The following is a 22667-nucleotide window of genomic DNA, read 5'->3' on the forward strand; positions in this document are numbered from 1 at the left end:
AAAGATCCCTATACTTAGGCTATCATATAATTTGCAATTCTGGTAGGACTCAGAGGACCAGATTCCCAAAACAGATGATTCAATTCTCTCCCTTCACCTTGCATGTGAACAAGCACTTGCAGAATGACAATATACACTGTCAATGCAAAATAATCAACTTTTCTTACACAAGTGACAGTGTTTGAAACTAGCCTCAAATGTTTTAATAACTCCACATTCAAATTCTGTACTCCTAGTCCATAGCTAATACAAATGAGGAAATACTCTGGTTTATGACTTGCAAACTAGAGTCCATAATGGGTTTAGAAGAGACTTGACCCATTTGAGTAGCACCAAAACTCAAATTACAAACCATTTTCCTGTGCCAGCCAAAGTAATAGTTTATGATCCCATCTCTTCCAGCTGTTCATTTTGTTAGAGATGTATGGACATTTACATCTGTGACTCCAGTGAAAACTTCTATGCATACAAAATGTCACCGACATTGGTCTAGTAAGGAGATTTGCAGATTAAAATGTGGGGGGTTTTCTGCTCTTTTCTCTCAAAAATAAATTGTTCTACACAGTAAATATATGGAGAACATACCTACTTCTGCAGCATAAACAGAGTAAAACATAGCCTTTTGTACTAAAAATCCTATGAAGATAAATTTGAATTCAAAGTCTTCAGAGTTATTTAGCCACATGAAGATCATTTAGCTTCAATGCAGGAAATGCTTAAGTAATTATCCAGCAGAGGCAGTCTTAAAAACCCAAGTGAATATAAGATAATGTAGAAGTGTACCTAATGGATATTTATATACAATGATGTAGTTTTGGTTTTATGAATTGGGTGTACCCATTCACCGAGATATACCTATCTATATTTTATAAATAATGCTACAGTTACACATGCACCCATACATTCCCTCCTTGTTTTCTTTGTTTTTGTAAACACAGAAGTGATCTTTTACTAGTTTTGGCATACTGACTTATGTTTCCTGACTAAGGTATATGTTTTGGACCTGTAGCCAACCAGGCAGGTGAATGGGGAGAACTTTTAAATGAAGCAATACGATATAATTACAATCATATCCATTAACTGGGTGAAAAGACATCAGTAACAACATGTTCCTAACAGAGGGTGAACAGTCCCAAGGAGTATTAAGAATTTCTGGCTGGATATTAAGAAATGTTTTCTAACTAACCCTATTCACTTATTAAAGTCTCCAAGGGGAACGTGAAGGTTATTTAAAACTGGATTGTGCAAAGCATGAGAAAATAAAACACAGAAAAATGAGAAACAGGTTAGATGTATTAGCTGTATCATTCTGCATGGTGTTGTATTGTAAAGTTTAGAATGAGACCCTCCAACACAAAATGAGAGCATTCTAACAGCTGAAATTAACCTACTTGTTCTAATAACAGCCACAGTGGCACGATGGGATCTGGAGATTTTAAGTATTGCCTAATGTAATTATTTAAGCAAAGGAACAAAAAATTCCAATCTCACTCCAACAACTGTTCTAAACTCACAGATTTTATGATTATTCTGCATACGGAACCGTAGATTTTATCATTCCCAAACAGCCAAAATGGACTATAAATGACTGGGATCAGAATTAAGAAAATATTTTAAACCAAGCAACACTCATGTCCTAAGTCACACCTTCTTTCTCCATACACAAATCTTGTGCCAACTGTGGAACTTCCCAACCGGAGCAAGCGCAGGCCACTGGAACAGCTCCTGCACATCATCATGGACGTGCAGAAACCCCTCAACGTGCTTCAGCTGGAACAGCACTTTGCTGTTGTGCTCACCATGGTTAGAACAAGAAGGACTCAATCTGTGCAAATTATCTCTACATTTATTTCTGTTCAAATACATAGGTATATTTCTGTTTCTACTCTGACAAAGAGTTCCTATCTACCTACCATGCTGCAGTAATCAAATATTAGCTTATGAAAGAGATCTCAGCAACACAGGGTTCTGCAGAAAAATGATGACCCTACTGAGGTTCTACTTTCTGAGCATAATAATGAACCTTGATAATGAACACATAATGAACCCTTATTTTACTTGCAGCTAAAATTTTAATTTAGATTTTATATCGTGTAGTTAACCAATTCTCTCTAAGCAACAGAAGATAATCTTTCTAAGACCCATGGTTGCTATAATTACCCCTTCCTTTTCAAAATTCTTTGTATTTTCACTCACAGTAATGCTATGCATTATGAATTCTAGAGATGAGATGATGCTACAGTATTTAGAGTGGAAGAAGGTCAGGAATATATTTTAGGAACCAGATTAATATTTTTAGGTCAGCAAGAGTGGTGGCATCTTGCTTTCCATGGCAGATATTTGGTGTGTTGTCGGGGAACATAACAACAGAAAATATTTCTGGGTTTTGTAAGACAGGTGATCTAAAGTGAAGCTTTACAGCTCTGGCTATGATATCCTATAAAAGTTAGGGATGCCAAGATCTAATAACTAATCTGTACTCATAAAAAAGTTTACTTTACATATCTTGTAACACATGTGATGCTAGTTATTCCTCTGGTAGAAATGTCAGAATCATTACATTCTAATAGTCTTCATAGCCACCTGTCAGTCTACAAACCCACAGGTTTGATTAAGTTGATAAAATATTATTAGTAAAATTACCTGTAAGAATCCCTGTTGCTGATAGTATCATGACCAGAATCTTCTTGTTCATCACCTGTCACACTGAAACAGACTTTCTTCCCATTCCTTTCCCCCTTTTCATTATCACTGTCTGCTGGTATTAAGGGCTCAGGTGTTTTACGTTCTGATTTGGGAGAATATGTTATTGAAGAAAGAAGGCTGTGAGACAAAAAAAAAAAAAAAGAGAAATTCATGTTTTTCAAAAGTGAGCTAACAACAGAATAACATTTCCCATCAACGTCCTCCAACTATTATTCTAGAATATGTGAAGGGAACATCTTAATTAAATCTGTATCTATTTGAAACAAGGGAAGAAAGGGACACATTCTGCTGTTAAAGAGTGCAACAGCGAAACCCATTAGCATAACTAAATACTTAATCTTGTAAGAATGCAATGATTCCAGTTGGGGAAGAAATACAGCACACTCTTGAACACTTGGGGTCAAATTTTGTATTAACATAACTATTTTTAAACACGAATCATGTACTCCTCAGCACAAATCAAGAAAACAAACCAAAGAAACTATATCTCTGTGAAAAGCATATATTTTCTCAATTACTACTGTATCAGACATGCCAGCCTGCATCACAAGCTATTTTACTAAGGCATTTTAAGAATCTTTATGAACATATCTGTATATTTCCTGACATTCAAGTGTCTAAGCCCCTATCCCTAGTAAAACTGATGATTAATCTACAAGATTCTGTGATGAGCACAAAAGCGACATCCACTCAAGAAGAGAGAACAGTGCAGACTGCTACATTTAGAACATGCACAAATATAGGAAGCAAAAGATTCATGTTCTTGGGTGATTAATTCATATTGAGATGTTCTAATTTACTTTCAAGATCAGAACAGCTATACTGGGCAACTGTCCTCTAATTCCTATTACTCAAACGCACCATTAGAATGACATTTTCTAACTAATATTTGAATTTGAAAGGCAGCATTTTTCTTGCAAAAACTACCTTTTAACTACCTGAAATCAGAAGACACTGAATTAAGCTCTTTTTTCCTGTAAAGTACCCAGACACAGTAGCAGGGGTTTATTGTAGGAGCTGTCAGAATGGTCAACTGGCAAACTTTGTACCAAGTACATGGCAGGATTCAAACATATGTGTTAGATCTTTTTCTTACACAGAATTCTTACTTCTGAAGGGAAACTACAGGAGATGCATATCTTTTGTGAACAAAAATGCTGCCCTTATTGTTATTAAAGGGTAGCATTCAGAAAGTCTTCCTTTACTCCTATTTCTTGCCACACATATCAGTATTGTTACATTACGTAAGGGGGAAATTCTGATTTTAAGTGGTTTAAAGCTCCATCTTAATTTTGTGAGGCTCTGCCAGTTTAAGTAATTAATTCATTCTTAATCCTAACGAAGTTAAGTTTGTTCAGCTATAGTTACATCAGTACTGAGCTATTAATTTCTCCACTCTTTTGACAAAGATATTCTACCAGGAAAACAACTTGATCCTAAGGTGTTCTCCAAAGTTGAAGTTTCTGGACTCACAGCAGCGACTTTTTGCATACAAAACACAATGTGTTCAACATCATGTTGAACTAACGTTTTTGACTATACGCAAATAATTTCCTGACTCTCAGGAATGGACAGAGTTTTAAGAAAGAAATTAAGAAACCATATGCTATGGAAACACAATAGGGTAGATTATCCCCAGTCTGCTGACTGTATAGCAATGAATACATACCTCAAATGGTATATCAAGCTTGGTCTCATTGAAATCATGACCTGATAGATGTTAACATAGAGTTTGACATTAACTTTAGGGAAGCAAGGATGATAAGTAAAGCTTTTTAGCAAATCCTTTCATTATTTCTGCATAACTTTCTCTGGCTAAGAGCTAACGAGATAGACAGGTATTTATGCTGCATATAGGAAAAGGTACTGATCTGAACTATAACTGAAATGTAGAAAAACTATACAAAAGGTATAATTTTACTGGACTTTAAACCCACTCATCCACTACACAGACATCTTTTGGGCTACATGATGCCTTAACACTTCAGATCAATGTGAAATCACAACTCATTTCTTCCCTACCACTTAAGTCACCGGTTAGCAGGATTCCATGAGGTCAGGAAGAAAGATGGGGTCCATATTTTACAGCAGTGTTCAGTTTTGATCTACCTGCTAGAGCATACATGTTCTTGAATATGTCCTAAAATAAATGTTATGAAAATGTAGACCTTAGAAAATCAGTTCTTCATACTTGTAAAACTAATTTTCTGCATACAAAAATACAAAAGGGGTTCAAAAAGAGATTAGACAAATTCATGGCAGATCATTCTAGTAGTGCTCTTAAAACAAAAGGCCCATTTCAAGAAGGCCTTATAGCACTGCCTGCTGGAAGATGAGATGAGAGAAGGACAAGAATTAATCTATAATTTTGCTTTTTAGTGTGTTTATCATCCACTTCTAGGAAAACAAAAATGGGCTTTGGGCAGATCCATTCTGGTAACTTCTTGCGGATTTTACTGTTGCAAGAAAATAATCAAGAGTAAGAAACAAGCATAATGAACTGCAATTTCAGCTCCTGAAAACATCTTCCCCTGAGTAATTATTTGTCAAGACACAGACAGACTATTATATCCCCTTCTTTTATGTGACTGTTTAGTCACTGCTGCCAAGATCTCAGTAAAAGACTGATGAAGGTAGCTGGAGCTTTTCCTAAGGGAGCTTTTCATTTTCTCTCAGCAGGCTGGCTCTTTTTCTAAGGAAATTTTTTTTTGCTAAACCACCATGAGCAAAAGCTGGAACTTTGGATAACAGAGTTCTGGAGCTGGTAGTTCCTGAGGTCACTGAAGTGCTCTTAGAAACCCAATTCAGGGAGTCTAAAACACACAAATCCAAACCTGGATGCAAAAAAACCCCCGATAATCAGGCTTAAATAGACTTTTTTTTTAAAGTGTTTTTGGGGGTTTTTTTAAACTTAAACACAGTACATGCACATTATCTTTTCTTTGGAGACGGGTCTCCCCCAAACAAAATTATCTTAGACATCTCTCTTTCAGAGAAGAAATATGTGAACGAGTAGTAACTAACAGCTAGAAAGCCTCTGTAACTATGAAGAAAATTTCCATGAAACAGACAAATTTAAATCTTGACCAAAAAAATCCTCACATGTGGAATTAATCCTATATGCAACCCAAATCAACACAACCTTAAAAGTATGTCAGAAATAAACAAAACCTGCTACGGTCAGTCAAAGCATTAAAAATGATAGCCACAGGCAGTAACAAAAAACCTATGCAACCTGTGAGCTGCTTCGCCTTTTCCTCACTCTACAGAGCCTTGGAAAATTTTCAAGCCTCTTATATACTCCCAACAGACATCCTTCCAAAAAACAGCTGGGATCATAGGAGCACACTGAGTGCATGCAAACCAAGAACACAGCAGTGTCACCATATAGAAAACAATTTGGAGGAGGACTTACATAACACCTAGCCTCAGCAGTGGGTATCTGGCAATGGTACTAAAGAAGTGCTGGGATGCTATTAAACTATTCGAACAAGGAGTCAGTGGAACTTTGAGAGGCTGTGGAAAGGGGATGTATGTCTTTTTTGTATGTATCTCTCCCTCTCCATCAGTACTGAATTTCTTACGCAACCCAATCTCATCAATGAGCCATGACAAAAGTTACTATGAAGATAATGCTAGGAGTACACAACCTTCTCTTACACATTCCCTTCCCATAATCCACAAGCTCTCACAGACCTGCTCTTCAGGTGAAACACTTTTTCTCAGTTCATTTTCATTCACTAACAGATAGGAGAGGTTGGGCAGCTAACACTGCCCCAAGATTTTGGTAGTTGAAGGAGAGACCATTACTGATCTCAACTCAGAGCAGAGACACTTAGTAACATAAAAGCAGCAGTTGTTCAACAGTACTGTTATAAAGAGTACCAAAGAGTCACTTAGTAGCCCAGGTTTTCTGTCATTCAGTATCATAGAAATTTAGAATTGTGATACTGTGTTCATACTTACTGTCCTTAGAAAGTTATAATAATGAGGATTGCTTATAATAATAAGCAATTCAGTAAAGACATCAATTTTATTGTTGTTGTGTCATAACAGAAATCACAAGTTCTACAGTCTTTATGAAGTTCAGGGATCAGTATGTTCAAGCATTTCCTCCTAGCTGCTGAAGTACAACTATCTCTAATTAAAGAAAGGCTGTTTGATTATCCTATCTTATTACTCTATCTTTTTTTTCTTAGTAGTCTTTTCTCTCAAGGGTTAATTAGTAGCTCTAACTATGTTCTAATTAAATACATGACATACTGCTGAACTGCTCACACCCAGATAGCCCTGGCTTCCCTCTTCCCTGTTCAGCATTCTTATGTAGGTGCCTTAGTTATCCTGTTTCCTGTGCAGAACCGCCTTCCTCCACAGTAACACACTGGCAGTTCTCTCACAGACCGTGAGGAATAAAGCATGAAAAGTCTCAGTCTTACAAATAGCAAAAGATAAAATTTGCTAAATAAATCTGTGTACCTTATACGGGATCTGCTACAAGGTCAGTGTACAGGAAATTTATGAATGAAAAAAAGTGAACCTTTGTGTTTACTGTCACAACTGTGTGACTCAAAATAAATATATGTGTATATATACGTATATACCTGTACACACACAATATATGTGTCTGTGGACTTGTATATGCATGTGTACAAAAGAATGGCTCAGAAGTTCCTGTGCTTTTGCATCACGGGCTCAAGGGAGTGGAAGGGAAAGGTGTGGCAGTCTGGTAGCTGGAACTTCCTGAAATATTGACTGAACTTCCATATATAATTTTCTGACTTCCTTGAGGAAGAGTGACAACACGGGCTTTACAGACAGTCATTTTTAAGTGCACCCAAGCACTGAAATTATCTTAAATTTAATTAACTGACTTCATCTCCACACGATAAGGCACAGAAAATGTTTTTACAGAAAATTGAGGCCACTCTTACTTTCATTCCTACTGCAGTATGTAACACATTACGATTACTTATTACTGTGTAACTATTACATTACATTACTGTTAGAACAGTAGCAAAAAATTCCCACTCTGAAATATCTATAAAAGGACAAATCATTGTACAGTCTTCAAAATAACAGGAGAAGCAATGATACACCACTCTTCCAAACTGGAGATCATGAAAAATTGGCTTTTAAACTCAAGAAGTGGTGTTACTTATGTTTTCAAAATGAATTATTTCTGACATTTGTATTACATATGGGATCTTTCAAAACTGAAAGACCTATCATCTTTATTCATCCTAACCCCAAGACAGCAAATAGCCTACCAGTCAACCCACTTACCTTAAAAATGGAAAAGCAAGTTTTAAATCCGTGTCCTGAATTAGGGCAAACTGTGATGAGACTCTGGGTCTCCCACGTTCAAGCCAAGTATCCTAATCAGTCCAGAGTGGCTCTCCCTAGATCCATAGTCCCCCATTAAGGCCAATTTATGTTTGGGAAAAAATCTAACAAATTAATAATCTTCCTCTGGGTGAAAAATGCTTGACCTACAAATTCATCTTTGGGACTATTCAGCAATACCTGAAGAGTTCAAGAAAAGCTATTTTTATGCTTCTGCCCTATGTTTCCATTCCTAGTGAAATTTTAGATGACATGTGAGCCTCATATTTGTCTCACTTCAAAATAATTAGCATTTCCACATTCTAGAGAAAAGCTACAAATTAAAGTGGCAAAAAGTCAGGGACACTGGGAAAAAATCCAAGATATAGTATTACCTACACTTAAATTCTTTGCCTTATTTCAATTCTATCTAAAGTCAACATTGATCCTACACTACAGAAAAAGGATACTCGGATTTATCGGTATCTTCAATGGAAAAATTAAAGGCGAGTCCAGATGGTAACATTTACTTACTCGTCTATTTGACAGACGCATGTTTCCACCTCTTTCAGTGCAGCTTGTAATTTGAACAGCAATTTTTGATAGACATCTTGTGTTTCTAAATCTTCTTCTTTTAAGAGGTACCTCAGACCATGACCCTCTTGCTGGCCAAGAGATTGTCCTGAAGGGGCAGCCATAGTAGTAATGGTATGTTGGACATAAATCATGGGATTCAGTTTACCTGGGAATAAACCAAAGAGGTTACATCATTATCTTTTTTTCAACATACACTTTGAAGTTAGTAAAATACCTAACAGACTTTGAAATATTTTACTGCTTAAGACTTCATGTAATTATTTAATTTTGCATTTTATTTTGCATATCAAAGTCAAACTATTTAAGGAAAAAGTTATTGTGAAATTATGACTAGCCTTTATTGTGCTTTAAAATAAACCTAAGTGTCAAAAATAGTGGAATTTCATAAAGGCTTGTCCTTAATTTTAATATTTTGGACATAAACCTAAACCAGTTACCTTTTAAGACTCTATATCAGAAGCATTGGAAGTAGTTCTTTGAAGTTCAACTGACTTACCTTGATCACTGTTTTTATTTTCCTTTTCATGAGAAGAATGTTTTCTGCTGTCTAACTGTACACCAAAGGCACTACCAAGGGAAGTTGAGGTTTTAGGGTAAGACACTTCCATCACATTGATATGGCAATTGGTTGGACAGAAATCACTGCTGTGAAGTGGTGAAATCTTTGACTTAGCTTGTTTGAAGGTAGGCCAAGCTCTGTTTTTTAATACTCTTGAAAACTAGAAGTGAGAAAGAAAATAAAATTTTGATTAACAGCTTTTGATGCGTCAGCACTTGGCTGACAAAACTTGTGTACCTGACTAGAAGACACAAGTTTAAAATATTTCAGGCATCCTTGACTTCAGATGCCTTGACTTCATAATTACCATCTTTCTCTACATAGGAAAGAAGAAATGTTTATAGTTTTGAGGGGTTGGTTTTTGAAGTAAATAATATTTACAAATGTAAATAGCCTTGTAATAAGGAGACAGAATTTATTTTCCTTGCAACATAATAAAATATTGTGTCTTCCTGGGAAGAAAGTCTGGAAATGCTCTACGATCCAGTGCTGTACTGCACATGACATTTATAAACACCTGCTGACATATATGTTTTCAAGTCAATGTCTTGCAAAAATTTCAGAAATTTTTGCCTGAAGCTATAAGACAGAATTGGAAGCTATGAATTATGAATTTCATATTCAGGAAAGATTAAGTCCTCCGTAATGGTGTCCTGGGCTGCATTAGGAGAGGTGTTGCCAGCAGGCAGAGGGAGGTTGATCCTGCCCCTCTGCTCAGCACTGATGAGGCCACACCTGGAGTGCTGGGTCAAGGTCTGGGCTCCCGAGGACGAGAGAGACACGGACATTCTGGAGAGAGTCCAGCAAAGGGCACTTGTGATGATTAAGGGATGGGAGGAAAGGCTGAGAGAGCTGGGACTGTTCAGCATCGACGTGGTTCAGCCCCAGCTGAGCACCACGCGCCGCTCACTCACCCCTCCCCGGCAGGATGGGGAGGAGAACAGGAAAGACAAAGGCAAAGCCAGTGGGTTGGGGTAAGGACAGGTTACTGGGATGGCAAGGGAGAGGGAAACAATCAACAACAGTACTGATAACGGAATGTTCACAATGGGCGATAACAGAAAGCAACTCACCGATCCGACGACGACCGACCGGACGCCCAGCCCACACTCAGCCCGTCCCCGAGCCGCACTGAACCTGCCCCTGCCCAACTAGCCCCCTTTTATGGTGAGCATGACGTCACATGGTATGCACTAGCCCCCTGGCCAGCTCGGCTCACCTGTCCTGGCTCCTTGTGAAAATTAACTCTATCCTCGCCAGAACCAGGACAAGCATGGAGAAGAGACGGCTCGGGGGGGAGGGGAAGTGGGCAGGTGTCTCATCAATGTCTTCGAATACCAGCAGGGAGGGTGCAAAGAGGACAGAGCCAGGCTCTTTTCAGCGGTGCCCGTGACAGGACCAGAGGCAATAAGCACAAACCAAAACACAGGAGGTTCCCTCTGAACATCAGTAAACATTTTTTCCCTGTGAGGGTGACCGAGCACTGGCACAAGCTGCCGAGGGAGGTTGTGAGATCTCCCTCCTTACAGATACTCAAAAGCCATCTGGACACCATCCTGGGCAGCCATGTCTAGGTCCCCCTGCTTGAGTCAAGGGGTTGGACAAGATCTCCAGAGGTCCCTTCCAAGCTCTACCATTTTGTGATTCTGTGAAGCTCATAAACATTAGAGCATAAAATTTGCAAACACCATATTTTACAGACTTTGCTAGTCCACCTTCTCTTCTCTCCCTCATATATCAGCTCGGCAATGATGAACATTTATTTTTTTCCCTCTGTTTTATGGTCTAATTCTAATACAGTGCTTAGCCACATCTCCTTCACTGTAACACCTGAAATCTTGTGCACATTCTAGAACAGACTTAGAGTTATTTGGTTTTTAAGATGAGATGATGTTAACCCAAAATGGCTAACACTGAATGTACTAAATTTGGACACTTAGAAAATACACCTACTTCAGAATCATAAAAGTCATGAGATCAACTCTCCCATTGGAAAAGTGACTTGTCAGTCACAAGTAGGACTTTTGTCAAATGTGTCCTTTCCAGTGCAGTTTGTTGTTAGGGGAGAATCTTTTCTGGAAAAGATTTAATCAGTTCCACGTCCCTGGTATTTTAACCACAGTATCTCTCCAGTCAAAATATTGCACTGACCTACCTCAGCTATGGAGCACAGCTCATGCACAAGAATTTTTCAAAGTTAACTTGCAAAGTTCCTTCCCCAATAAATGTCAGTACAAATTCAATCAGTCAAGTTTTGACTAGCACTTCAGTTGAACAAAGGCATGTCCCTTCTGAGTAATAACAGGTTTTTGTGCTGGGATTTAAATTTGTGTTTATTTTGGTGTCATATTACTTCAGCCTGATGAACATTTGACTGATTAATTATATATAAATCTTTATATCAGAACAAGATCTGGAAGGTTACAAGAAATCCAATTATGGAATTGTTCGAAGGCTGAAGAATGTACAAACAGTTAGGAAGGGCACTAAGGACATTCAACGATGAAAATGTTCCTGCAAGCAGTACATATTTCACATCTCAATCTCCCACACATCCTGCTCCAGAGAGACCAAATGCCTGGCTATGATTTAATCAGGTCATAAGCCAGGCCCAAAATTCTTTTCATATATCTGTTGAGAAACATCTGGGACTCATGGCACTGGACTTGAGGTCTATTATGAGCAAAACGTTCTGATAATAATAATAGTAGGAACTGCAGAAATCTACAGGGTTTCTATTTATAGAATTCAAACTTTCACAGTGAAACGAGGAGCCAAGCTGGGCTCAGGCGCTCCGAAAGTCTCCTGTAACTATGGTTACCTTTACCTTGCCAATAAACGACATATCTATTCCTGAAATTCATTGCATTACTAATTGTCATTAAAAGCTGTAACTGTGAAACTACTGATTTTTCAGCAGATGAGCTTGAAAGTGCAGTTTGTATCAGCAATATCTGCTTCTAGACAGTATAAGCACTATGAAAACTTCCCTGAGGCTTTTCACTTCATATCCAGCATAACACAATAAAATTTCATTTATTGTCTTGGCCTTCTGTAAAAAGACTGTACATCATGCTCAAATATTTTGGCTACAGGAAAGGTATAAAACACCTACATGTTACTCAAATTCTAAATACATTATCATTAATGCGAAAACTAATTAATTTGGGGGGGGGTTTAAGATATTTTGATTTTTAATCAATTTTAAAACATGGAGGTTTATAATTCAGGTAAACAACAGGGAGATCGGACATTTAGTAATGCAGTATCAGAATCCTCTTGATGTCTCCTTCTGTGACTCAGCTCCTCAGTTTATTCCATTTCTTGTTAGAGAGCACCCTGAAAAGTCTTTGGAAAGCTGCTTTTTGGACTTCATCCTACAGAAGTTACAGGTTTTCCTTATAGTTTTCCCTCCTCTTCCTTTGACAAACAAGAAAACATTATCTGTTCTTTTCAATGCAACTTTTAGAACTGTGTGAAGCTTCTACATTGAACCTCTTATTTCCTTTTCTTTTTTTTTCTTTTCAATTTTTTGCATATTAAGTCTCAGAACAGACCAGTTTGTAAATGTCACAACTCGGATCCCCAACTGAGATAAGACAGGGCACAGCCAATTCTATGCAGCATTTTGGGCCTACTTCAAACTAGTTCCAAACTCCCAAGAATTACGATGTATGGGAGAGGAACCAGTAGCCAGGATGCAACATAAGTTTGCATTAACAAACTGGCAAATTATTGACTCATTTATGCCCTGCTTAGCTAAACAACTATAGAAAAATACACTGACAGCAACTAGAGGTCATACTCTGGGTTATTTATTCATTCACATCTCATTAATTTAGATCTCAAGTGTATGAAAGTCAGCACCTTCTCTTTTTTCTTCCATGCTATAATGTTTTATCAACCCAAGTTAATCTAATAATTTACAGAACTATTACTATTAATAATCTTGCTAGAAAACGTCACACCAATTTGAAGGGTGTACAAGCTGAATAAAAGGGTAACAAATTGGTATTTAAAATTAAGATGCATTTGAAGGAAGAACACAATTCTGCTGTTACTGCTTCATTTTTGGTTAACATCTGCAAATTCACTAGTGTATTGGTTTAAGGCACTTTACAAGAATGCTGGGCCTTTTGCAGGAAATATACGGTTGATTGTATCTACAACTGAACACAGCAAACAAGAAAGAATACGATCTACCCAGTGTCTAAAAAAGGGATAATAAAGAGCATGGTTTGAAAACAATTTATGCAATTACTCAGTTTAGGCATTCGCACCTCAAAATAGCTAAACTTTCAACCATTTTTTTGTCGATGCAATAGACACTTAGAAGTGTTATTCAAACTGTACCACATTGCCCTGTTTTTTCCTTTAAAGACAAATATCAAGCTTAGGACATGCCGGTCATACCTTTTTGTAACTAGAGATTCTTCGGTAGATATGCTCAATTTTCTCACTGCAAATGACACTGAATTTACTTTGAAGCTCGGTGGGGATCACTTCATTTAAGGAATTGAGGCTGTTGCAATTCTGCACAAAATGTTCATCGCTTTTTGCCAGTGCTTCAAGGATCTAAGATAATAAAAACAAGAGCATTACGTTATGAAATAAGATGACTAAGATAACCCCTTTCTTAACCCCTTACTTATTACCCCTTATAATTAAAGCTGAAAAGCCCGATAATCAGTTGCCTTTTAAAAATACAGGCAATGCTACATAACAAGAATTAATGAAACCTGGGAAGCAAAGAGGTTTCTTTAAATCTGTCCCCTGCATAAGTTACACCCATGATAAGTGCTTTTATTTGGCTTCTCATGACATTCTCTGATAATGGATTTACTACTAATTTCCTACTAATGTAACCACTATGGCTCCTCTGAAATACATTATCTGCTGTATTTACTTGAACAGCACATATTATGCAAAGGTGATGAATTAATTCATTTTTTGTAGCAAAACTTCAGTCTGGCAGAGTAAGCGATACTAACACATTGAAAAAGCATACAAGAAAACTAAGTGCTATCCTCTTTTATATTCTGCATATATAAACAGGATATAGGGAAGAGAGTAAGCTATACTGCCCAGCAAAGACTGAAGTCTTGCTAGGATGAAAACAGCACCTGCAAATGATGGTGATAGAAAACTGAAAAAAAGGCATGTTGAAGAGATGAGGGTAGTATATAGCCCCCTTCTTTTTTTTTTTTTTTTTTTTTTGAGTTAGAGTTACATTTCTGGCATTGAAATTCACTGTGTTAAGGAAATTGGGAGATGCCGACCGCTGGCTGGGTCCAACTCTGAAGATGTGTTTGAAAAACTAAAGAGACACCTAAAATCAGGATTAAGGCACCTAAATAAGAAAAGGCTCACACTTTAGAGATACCCAGAGGTCTGGACAAACAACACACACAGTATTAATCCATCATGGGACTTATGTGTGTAATTCTTAGCTGCTACAGTTCATTATTATACTCCTGACCATCACAGATGTAATACACAATTTTGTAAGTTTGACAAAGGAAATCAATGACCGTACAGCAATTTTGGAGTGCAAAATCTGAAGTTTTTAAGATGTCACAGATTATAACTGACTAGATCCTGGGAGAATTTTTTTTCTCAGGTCCCCAGAAGGATGAATTAGGGAAAGCCTGTAACTTCTGCTACCGTGTTAAATTACTGTATAAAACACCCCAGTCACTTTGGTCACAGCAGGTCCGTCAACCTGACCTGCTCCAAAGTGAAGTCAGGGAAGAGAAACACATGCTCATCCCTCAGTCATTTCAGTAAAAGACCAGGACTTTAGTTTATACTTCTGATGGAAAGATCAACAGAAAAATAAATTTGCACATATCAATACACTCCCCAAAAGTTTGCGCTTTCCTACTTTTATTAAGTGTATTTCGTTAGCATGCATATGTGTGTGAAAAGATAAAAACAAACTTAGTAAAAGAGCTGCATTACTACATTATTTGTCAATCTGGCCCAGACAATACCATATGTATATAAAAAAATTCACATTTCATTCATAGCAATCACAGATTTTACCATTTGGAAATATTCCCAAAATAAAAACTCCAAAGTAAACTCCAAAGTTGCACTTGGTCTCTTTCTTCCTCCTTGATTTTGCTAATGTGTGCACCTGTATATGCACAGCTTTGTTTTACTTTCAGACACAGAAAAGAGAGAAGTTGTGCTATTCCTTTTACTGAAACAAATCTAAAAAGTTGCGCATGCAATGCTGATGAAATTAAATAACTTTTGGAAACTGCCTACCTTCACCAAGTTTTGACACTTCAGTGAGTCTTTGACTTTCTTTCAAGTTTTATGTGATAATTAAGAAAAAAGGGAGAGGGGCAGGGAATGGAAGACTTTAAAGTTCGTTAACCTTTTTTTCAATTTAAAGGCTCAATTTATAATCACACCGTAACTTAGTTTGCTTCCTGAGTACACAATTATCCTCCAAAATGTCAGAGGGATAAAGGTGACCAATTATAAGATATTAAATGAAATACAATCCTAAGAATAAGCAGAAGACAGATGTTGCTCCTTTGGTATTAAGCATAGTAAGAATTAATACATAAAAAAATTGCTTCATACCTTCGCAGTCAAGCTGAAAAATCCCTTTGGTTCAATCATTTTTTCTAACACATGGCACTTTATTCCAGCTGTGCTGTCATACTCATAAACTACTCCATACTCCAGATGAACATTGTCAACAGTCAGGCTCACATGATCTTTCTTCCCATCAATTATTGCCATCGTGTTAAATTTGTCAATTACCTCTAGAATAAAGAAAATAACACAAATCCGTTGAGGAGGGTTGGCCATTAAACAAACTAAAAAGAATATAGGCAAATATTCTAGAAACAAGTATGCTCTGATCATTCCACTTAAAAACGTTCATCAAAAACCCCAGCTACCAGCTGAATGATTTAAAATCAGAATACCAGTAGATTCACAGATGCTAAAATACTAGATTGTTAGAGGCATTTACAGACAAGTTACAGTAGTATCTCTTTACAAACAGTTATTGAAGGGGACTAATTTAATTTCATTTATAATCCAGAGACATAAAAAAGCAACCAAAACAGGGAAAACTCAGAACTTCTAAACAGACTAGAAGAAAATGATCATGAAAAGTGTCAACATTCAGAAATGAAACCACAATATCAGCATTTACCCAGAAAACATGAATACAGTTCACATGTTAACCATCTCTTTAATTGGCATGATGCATATGAATGCAGCTTTATCTAAATGTTAATTACCTGAAAGTAATCTGAAGGATAGCTAATTTGTTATTTCTCATGCAGTAGTGACTCAGGCATCTATTTTAGCCTTAAATGATTACTACTGGTGAAAATAAATCAGGTAATTCCTAGGATTATGTTTCCTATGAATGAAAATTGAACAGATTTTCCCTGAAGTGTTCACACAAGCTTTTTCTTGAAATGGGAAATACAGTAATTTTCAGAGAACAGCACGTTAAATTTACATCTTTAGAATACATAAAAAAGCAAATCCACATGTAAAACGCATCTTATGGTCTGCCTGCAATTTCCTCTCTGAAAACAAGCCTATATTTTCCTTGCTACTACACCAATGTTCTGAGCAACAACAAAATCAAAACAAGTATCACATACCTTCCACTTTGCAGTCAAAGGCATCTCCTCCATCATCTCCAGAGGGCTTGGTGTTTGTTTTCTGAAGATCTTCCTGTGCACTTTCAATACTGTTGTAAACCCACTGTATAGAATCTTGCTAAAAAGCAACAAAAAAAAGACAGCTAGGAAAAGCTTTGCAAGTGCAATTGATAGCAACTTATTTCACTGCTCTCAAACATGAAATAGTTGCTTTAATTCCCTGACTATTATCAGCTTTATTGCCTTCTGAGCTCCAAGTTAAAAATAATATTTTGAAAATTACAGAGAATTTTGGCTTTGTCTAAAACCATCTGAAGCATTTTGTCAACTTATTTTTTATTTCAGAGTGTACTGTCATGAGACAGTATGAAATCTGTGACAGCATGACATCCATCAGTTTCATGTCTCTGCCAAAAATAATTTAAGACATTTCAAATCAAACTGCAGATTGAAAAAACATTTGAGACGCGAAATAGTGAAAAAATAAAGAGAACTGATTTTTGCCTTGAGAAATCTGCTCTGCATCCACAAATCTCCTGGCAAATATTATGGAATACCAACTGAAGAGATAGTGTGTCCAGTTAATCACCCATGTGTCACTGGCAAGAAGAATATACACTACAGTCTTCATTATTTAGATTTGCCTTTACTACAGTTATTTTACTGGCTGCTCTTTATCTTTCCCCCAGATTAGCAAAACCCCCAAAAAAGACAGAGTCACAGGCCCCAAAAATCCAGCATCTTAATGTGACTGACACGTGAGCACAGGAATGCTGGCTCGGTCATACAACCTACGAAGAGGCCATGTGTACGCCTTACATCTTGTTCTCCCCCCTCACTTACTCAGCCACATGCCCATCACATCCTTGTGGAAGGGCCTATCATGTATGGCATCTCCAGACTACTCTTTTCTTCCCCTTACACTTCAAAAGAAGCTTGACGGCCAGCTAATCACTCCCTCTCCAACAGCTACAGCAGAATAAATGACACGATTATGACTTATCCGAATTCATTCATTTAAAAAGTTGTTTGTGGAATAATTCAAAGTTAAGCAAGGATAGCAAAAGTTTAAGTTGAATGTTACAATTTTCAGGCAAAATGCCAAGTACATTCGATCACGCTTTGCTAATACACATTATTCAGCTGCTATCTTTATCCCATTAATAAAAGATAACTAATTTTTTTGTATGATTAAGGTACTATTTCTCTCTTGCTTTCTTAGATTCATCCATGCCTTACTTTTCACTCAATGCCACTGAAATATTTTAATAAGGAAGCTTAACTTTCAGAGCTCTCTGTTGATTGTTGGAAGACACCTGTGCACAAGCGGATCAACCAAAACACTTCTGAAACCCACACTTCTTTGCAGGTACACCTGAAAGCTTGCTGCTTATTTATGGAGTCTTACAGGTTTGCTTGGCAGCATTAAGACTGCCAGGCCAATCTCTAATAGGACATTTACATTATGTCAAAGGGTTCCTTCATTATTTGAACTTAATCAGGCCTAATGGAAGGACTAACTACTTAAACTGGAAGTCCCTCTTTCAAAAGTTAACACAAGATATAACTCAATAGGATTTGGAGCAATTCTCCAAGAGCATTTCAGAGACACAGACTAAGCTTACATCTGTCACATCGTGATTAGTATCGCTGCAAAGAAATTGTAATTCCGAGAAGTAAAAGCTGCTTTCAATTTTTCTTTATCCAGACAAGACAGAAAGAATATAAACATTGTCCAACAGAAGTTACACAGTAATTCACACTGCAAGAATCTGAAATGAAACTTCATGCTCCAGGCAAGCAGGAAGACTCCCACCCTGAGAAGCAGAATGTATAGGAAACAGAAAAAGATCCCCTTTAAATTATGCAATTGCCATCCACAGGAGAGACTGCAATATTCATGTTAATTAAATGACAGGCTAATGCACTGTACTTACAAAATAGGCGAAATCCATAGTCATCTTCCAAATAATTAAAAACCCTAATTTCTGAATAGGAAATGAAATTTTAGCTGTCTTGACACCAGTGGGAATACTGCCATTTACTTCAGTCTAGACAGTTCTCCCGTAGCATTTGATAGCTCTACATCCTAAATGAAGTTTTTCTTCCCAGCCTGGAGGATTTTAGTTATTTGTGATTTGCTGAATTATGATCAGCTACTTTTTAAGATTGAAATAAATACTCAATATAGGAAAAGCAGCTATGTATTCTAACATATTACACAAGTGGATTAAAAAAACAGTAATTTTGCATGTCGAGACATTCATGCCAGCCAACATTAATCAATCCTCTTTCGACGTCACTAACCTCTATAGGAACTCTGCAGCTACACACAGAGAGAACACACCTGCTATAAAGAATTTATCTTTTATTCTAGCCAGTTTTGCTGCTAATGCGCAAAGCACTCTCTCTTCACTAGAGCGCATCTTCTTTTAAAGAATAGGTGAGCTTGATCTTGATATGCTATGTAACAACTTCAATTCTGTATTAGAGTTTAAACACAAACATCCAGACAAGCATTTTCATAAAAACTGTATTTGCATGACACAGTTCTAACTAACTCTTACTTATAATTCTTATCTCATATCTATGCAGTAGGTGTGGGAGAAGGATTTCACTTGATTTTAATTGGATTTTTCTTCTCGATTAACATGCACTGGAAGAGTTTGTGAAGTTAATTAATGATATTGGTTCACAGTTTATGAAAAATTTGCAGGGACTTGGAAAAAATATATTATAGAATCCAGCTGGTTTTGGGTTTCTTCCTTAAATTTGTGTCTTGGAAGATTGAGATTTTCTCCTATATTAAGGTGAAAAAGGTAACAAAAATTGCATCCTTATATTAAAAAAAGGGAAATTTTGAGTCCTTGAATGTATGTTTTTTCCCAAGATTGGAATGCAATGGGAACACAGAGACTTTTATAGATGGAATATGTACACTCTGCTCTCTATGTGCTGAAGTGTTACAAAATTCTGGAAGAAGATCAGCTTTTTGCCTTGCATTCTCCTGCTACTGAGCAGGCAGCGAGCTGCGTAAATCCCTCTCGATCATGATGAGAATATACCTCAAAATGCTGTCTGCATAGAACTGCAGAAACACTGGAAATAATGCTTTAAAAATAACACTTGAAAAAAATTAGCTCTAAACTTAGATTTATTTCAGTGCAGAAATTAAATAGACCTTGAAAATCAGCAATATATTGAGCAATCTTCAGTTTTTGTGATTCACCTGGCTACCTTTCACTTTTATTCACCACTTCTTTCCCCTCTTCCCACTCAATCACAACAGATATGTGGACAGAGGTACACATCACATGTTTAATTTGACCAAAAAAAAAATTTTGGAAGAAAATGTGCAAGGTTACCAAGTAAGACATACCTGCATTGGCCGCCTGTACTTCCTGCATGCCGTGACATGAGCAATAACACTTGCATGAGTCTCTTTGCTGACATTAATTCCATTCACTTTGATTATGCATTGGCCAGGGTGGAGACCTGCCGCGGCTGCCACCGTTCCTATTAAAAAACCCCACACAGTTAATAGATTTCTTTTCCTAAATATCTCCTTTAAGGCTTACAGCTCAAAAGCCTCAGTTTTTTTAATCAGAATCTGCTCTCACCGATTCCTACACACTTCGCCTGACCACGGGGTGCTTCTGCAGTCAGCTGGACTCCAAGAAAATGGAGTTGCCCAGCAGATGATTCCATAAAAAGAGACCAGACTATTTTCTAAAGGTTGTTTTATAAAACAAATGGTGATTAGTAGTATGAAAATGGGGAAAATTTGTCTTAAAGAAAAGTATTCAAAAGGATAAAAAGGCTCTAGCTTGAAACTCACTAATTATAACGCAGACCACTTTTATTCTGAATTATTTTATATGCCCCAAGCTTATAAGCTTCTTGGCTACTTCAAGTGTCTCTATTTTACATACAAAACAGAAGCTTTCCGAAAATTCATAAAGAAGTATCAGAGCATACTAGTGTTTCTTGCTAAACATTAAGTGAAATATCCAAATCCAAAGACATTTCCAAGGATCTTGTTCTTATTTTAATCTTTTTACCAATTCAATCATAACAGAGTGCCTTACAGCTTTAATCAAAATGCCCAAAGATAATGAAGTAGGACATCTCAGAGTTAATTATTTTTTGGGGAAATAAAAGGCCAACAAAACAAAACATTCTCTTTGAGCAATATAAAATACACGGTTCAGTGATTTATTTTCACAATGGAATAACCACCTTGGGAAAATCTTCTACCCACTGAATAGATACTACAAAAATAGCAGCGGTCTCCAGGTCTTTTCAGTGTGATTCAAGCCCACTCCTGAAAGACAGCCTGCTGGAGTATGACCTTAGTTCCAGCTACCTGAACATTCGCCTCCTTCTGTCTCTCTTGATACTGCCACAAAGGTGCCAGGGAAGTCAAAATCTATTACCTAGAGACCGCAAGGCTGAGGTGCAGAAGCTTAGCTGCTACGAAAGAAAAGGCTAGACTGAATTTGCAGGGCTGACAAATAGAAAAGCTATGTCATGACTTGTCAGCTGAGCATATTTGACAAGGAAATAACTTAAAGACTGTTACCTGGATTTCCCTCATCTTAGCTACTGTCAGGTTAGATGATAGCTGCATTTTAAATCTACTATCAAAGAAAGTCTTTGGAAATTACACCATTACCAGCTATCGCAATCCCCCCCCCCCAAAAAAAAAAAAAGGATTTAAAAATAAACATTTAAATAGGCCTAATAAATATCTCTTTAAAAAAAAATCTGTCTTCAAAAAACCCAAGGTCTCAATTCAGCAAAGTATTTAAGCATATGCTTACAATCTTTCAGGTTTAGCAAACCACACAAGCAAGCACTTACATACTGTTGAGGCTAATTGGAATAAACTACGTGCTTAATGAATAAGGATAGGCAGTTGAATTGACATCCAGGTGCAGAAATAATTATCACATCAGCTCAACAGTCTGTAGTTTATTAGACTTTCTCTTGAAAATCCGATTTCTGGCACCACAGCCTAGAAAAAAAGTCACTGAGCTCTGTTCAAATCTGGCTGCTTTGCAGATCAGTTCACGTTAAATTCCTCAATCACAAAGGGGGGGGGGGGGAAGAACACAAATACCCCACAATAGCTGAAAATACAGTGTTCATTGGCTCTAACATTAAGAACGTGTGACAGCAACAAAGAATGTTTCAAGTTCTTTTATCGCCGGTGCACCAGTCAAGAACATATTGAGTTAGGGATGGTAAGCATTTGACAGTCACATCACCAAATGGACAAACAGTATTTAGAGGAAACATCTGCAATTACTAAGACAGACTAGGTCACCAGCACCCTTGAAAAGATTTGTGAAAAGTGCATTTTCTGTAAAATGTTTTCAGAACATTGCAGCACCACATGGCCATCTAACAAATTAACACTCAGGAAGTGAGCCCATTCACTGGAGAAGGTGATTTTGTATCCATCAGCTATTCCTCAGCCTGTAAAGAATGCATGGCCTTAACTTAACTTTCCTACAGTCATATAAATACATAAAAAAAAAAAAAAGCCAAAAGAATCTATCCAAAGCTTACAAAGTATAAGAAGACAAAATAATCTTATTTGGTTTTATTTAATATTGTTTGTTACTTTGGGGGAAAAAATAAAATCTAAGCTGAATCACTGGATCTAATTTTGATTTATCTCAACCACACCATTTAGATATTAAATGTATATTTACTAGTACCATTGACAGCTCTCAGGGCTTACCTCTCCCAACAGCATGGACAACTGATGGGCCAAAGCCCCGGATTTGGAATCCAAGTCCATCTGCAGAGTCAGGAATCTTCACTGTCCTGAT

General features: G+C 37.0%; 1 protein-coding gene across 4 annotated transcripts in view; it reads right to left on the reverse strand.

Annotated features, from left to right (window-relative positions):
- Positions 1-22667, reverse strand: part of PREX2 (phosphatidylinositol-3,4,5-trisphosphate dependent Rac exchange factor 2) — a 190774-nt gene that overhangs the window by 66982 nt on the left and 101125 nt on the right. For all 4 annotated transcript variants that reach the window (XM_054815635.1, XM_054815637.1, XM_054815639.1 and 1 more), the window contains 8 exons: positions 22577-22662; positions 20207-20343; positions 16828-16945; positions 15782-15966; positions 13598-13759; positions 9122-9344; positions 8563-8770; positions 2644-2823 (listed from right to left, as the gene is read on the reverse strand). In XM_054815635.1, coding sequence (XP_054671610.1) covers positions 2644-2823; positions 8563-8770; positions 9122-9344; positions 13598-13759; positions 15782-15966; positions 16828-16945; positions 20207-20343; positions 22577-22662 — 1299 coding nt within the window. The remainder of the gene's footprint in view (positions 1-2643; positions 2824-8562; positions 8771-9121; positions 9345-13597; positions 13760-15781; positions 15967-16827; positions 16946-20206; positions 20344-22576; positions 22663-22667) is intronic.

Source organism: Grus americana, chromosome 2, assembly GCF_028858705.1.
Source record: "Grus americana isolate bGruAme1 chromosome 2, bGruAme1.mat, whole genome shotgun sequence".
NCBI classification, from domain to species: domain Eukaryota; kingdom Metazoa; phylum Chordata; class Aves; order Gruiformes; family Gruidae; genus Grus; species Grus americana.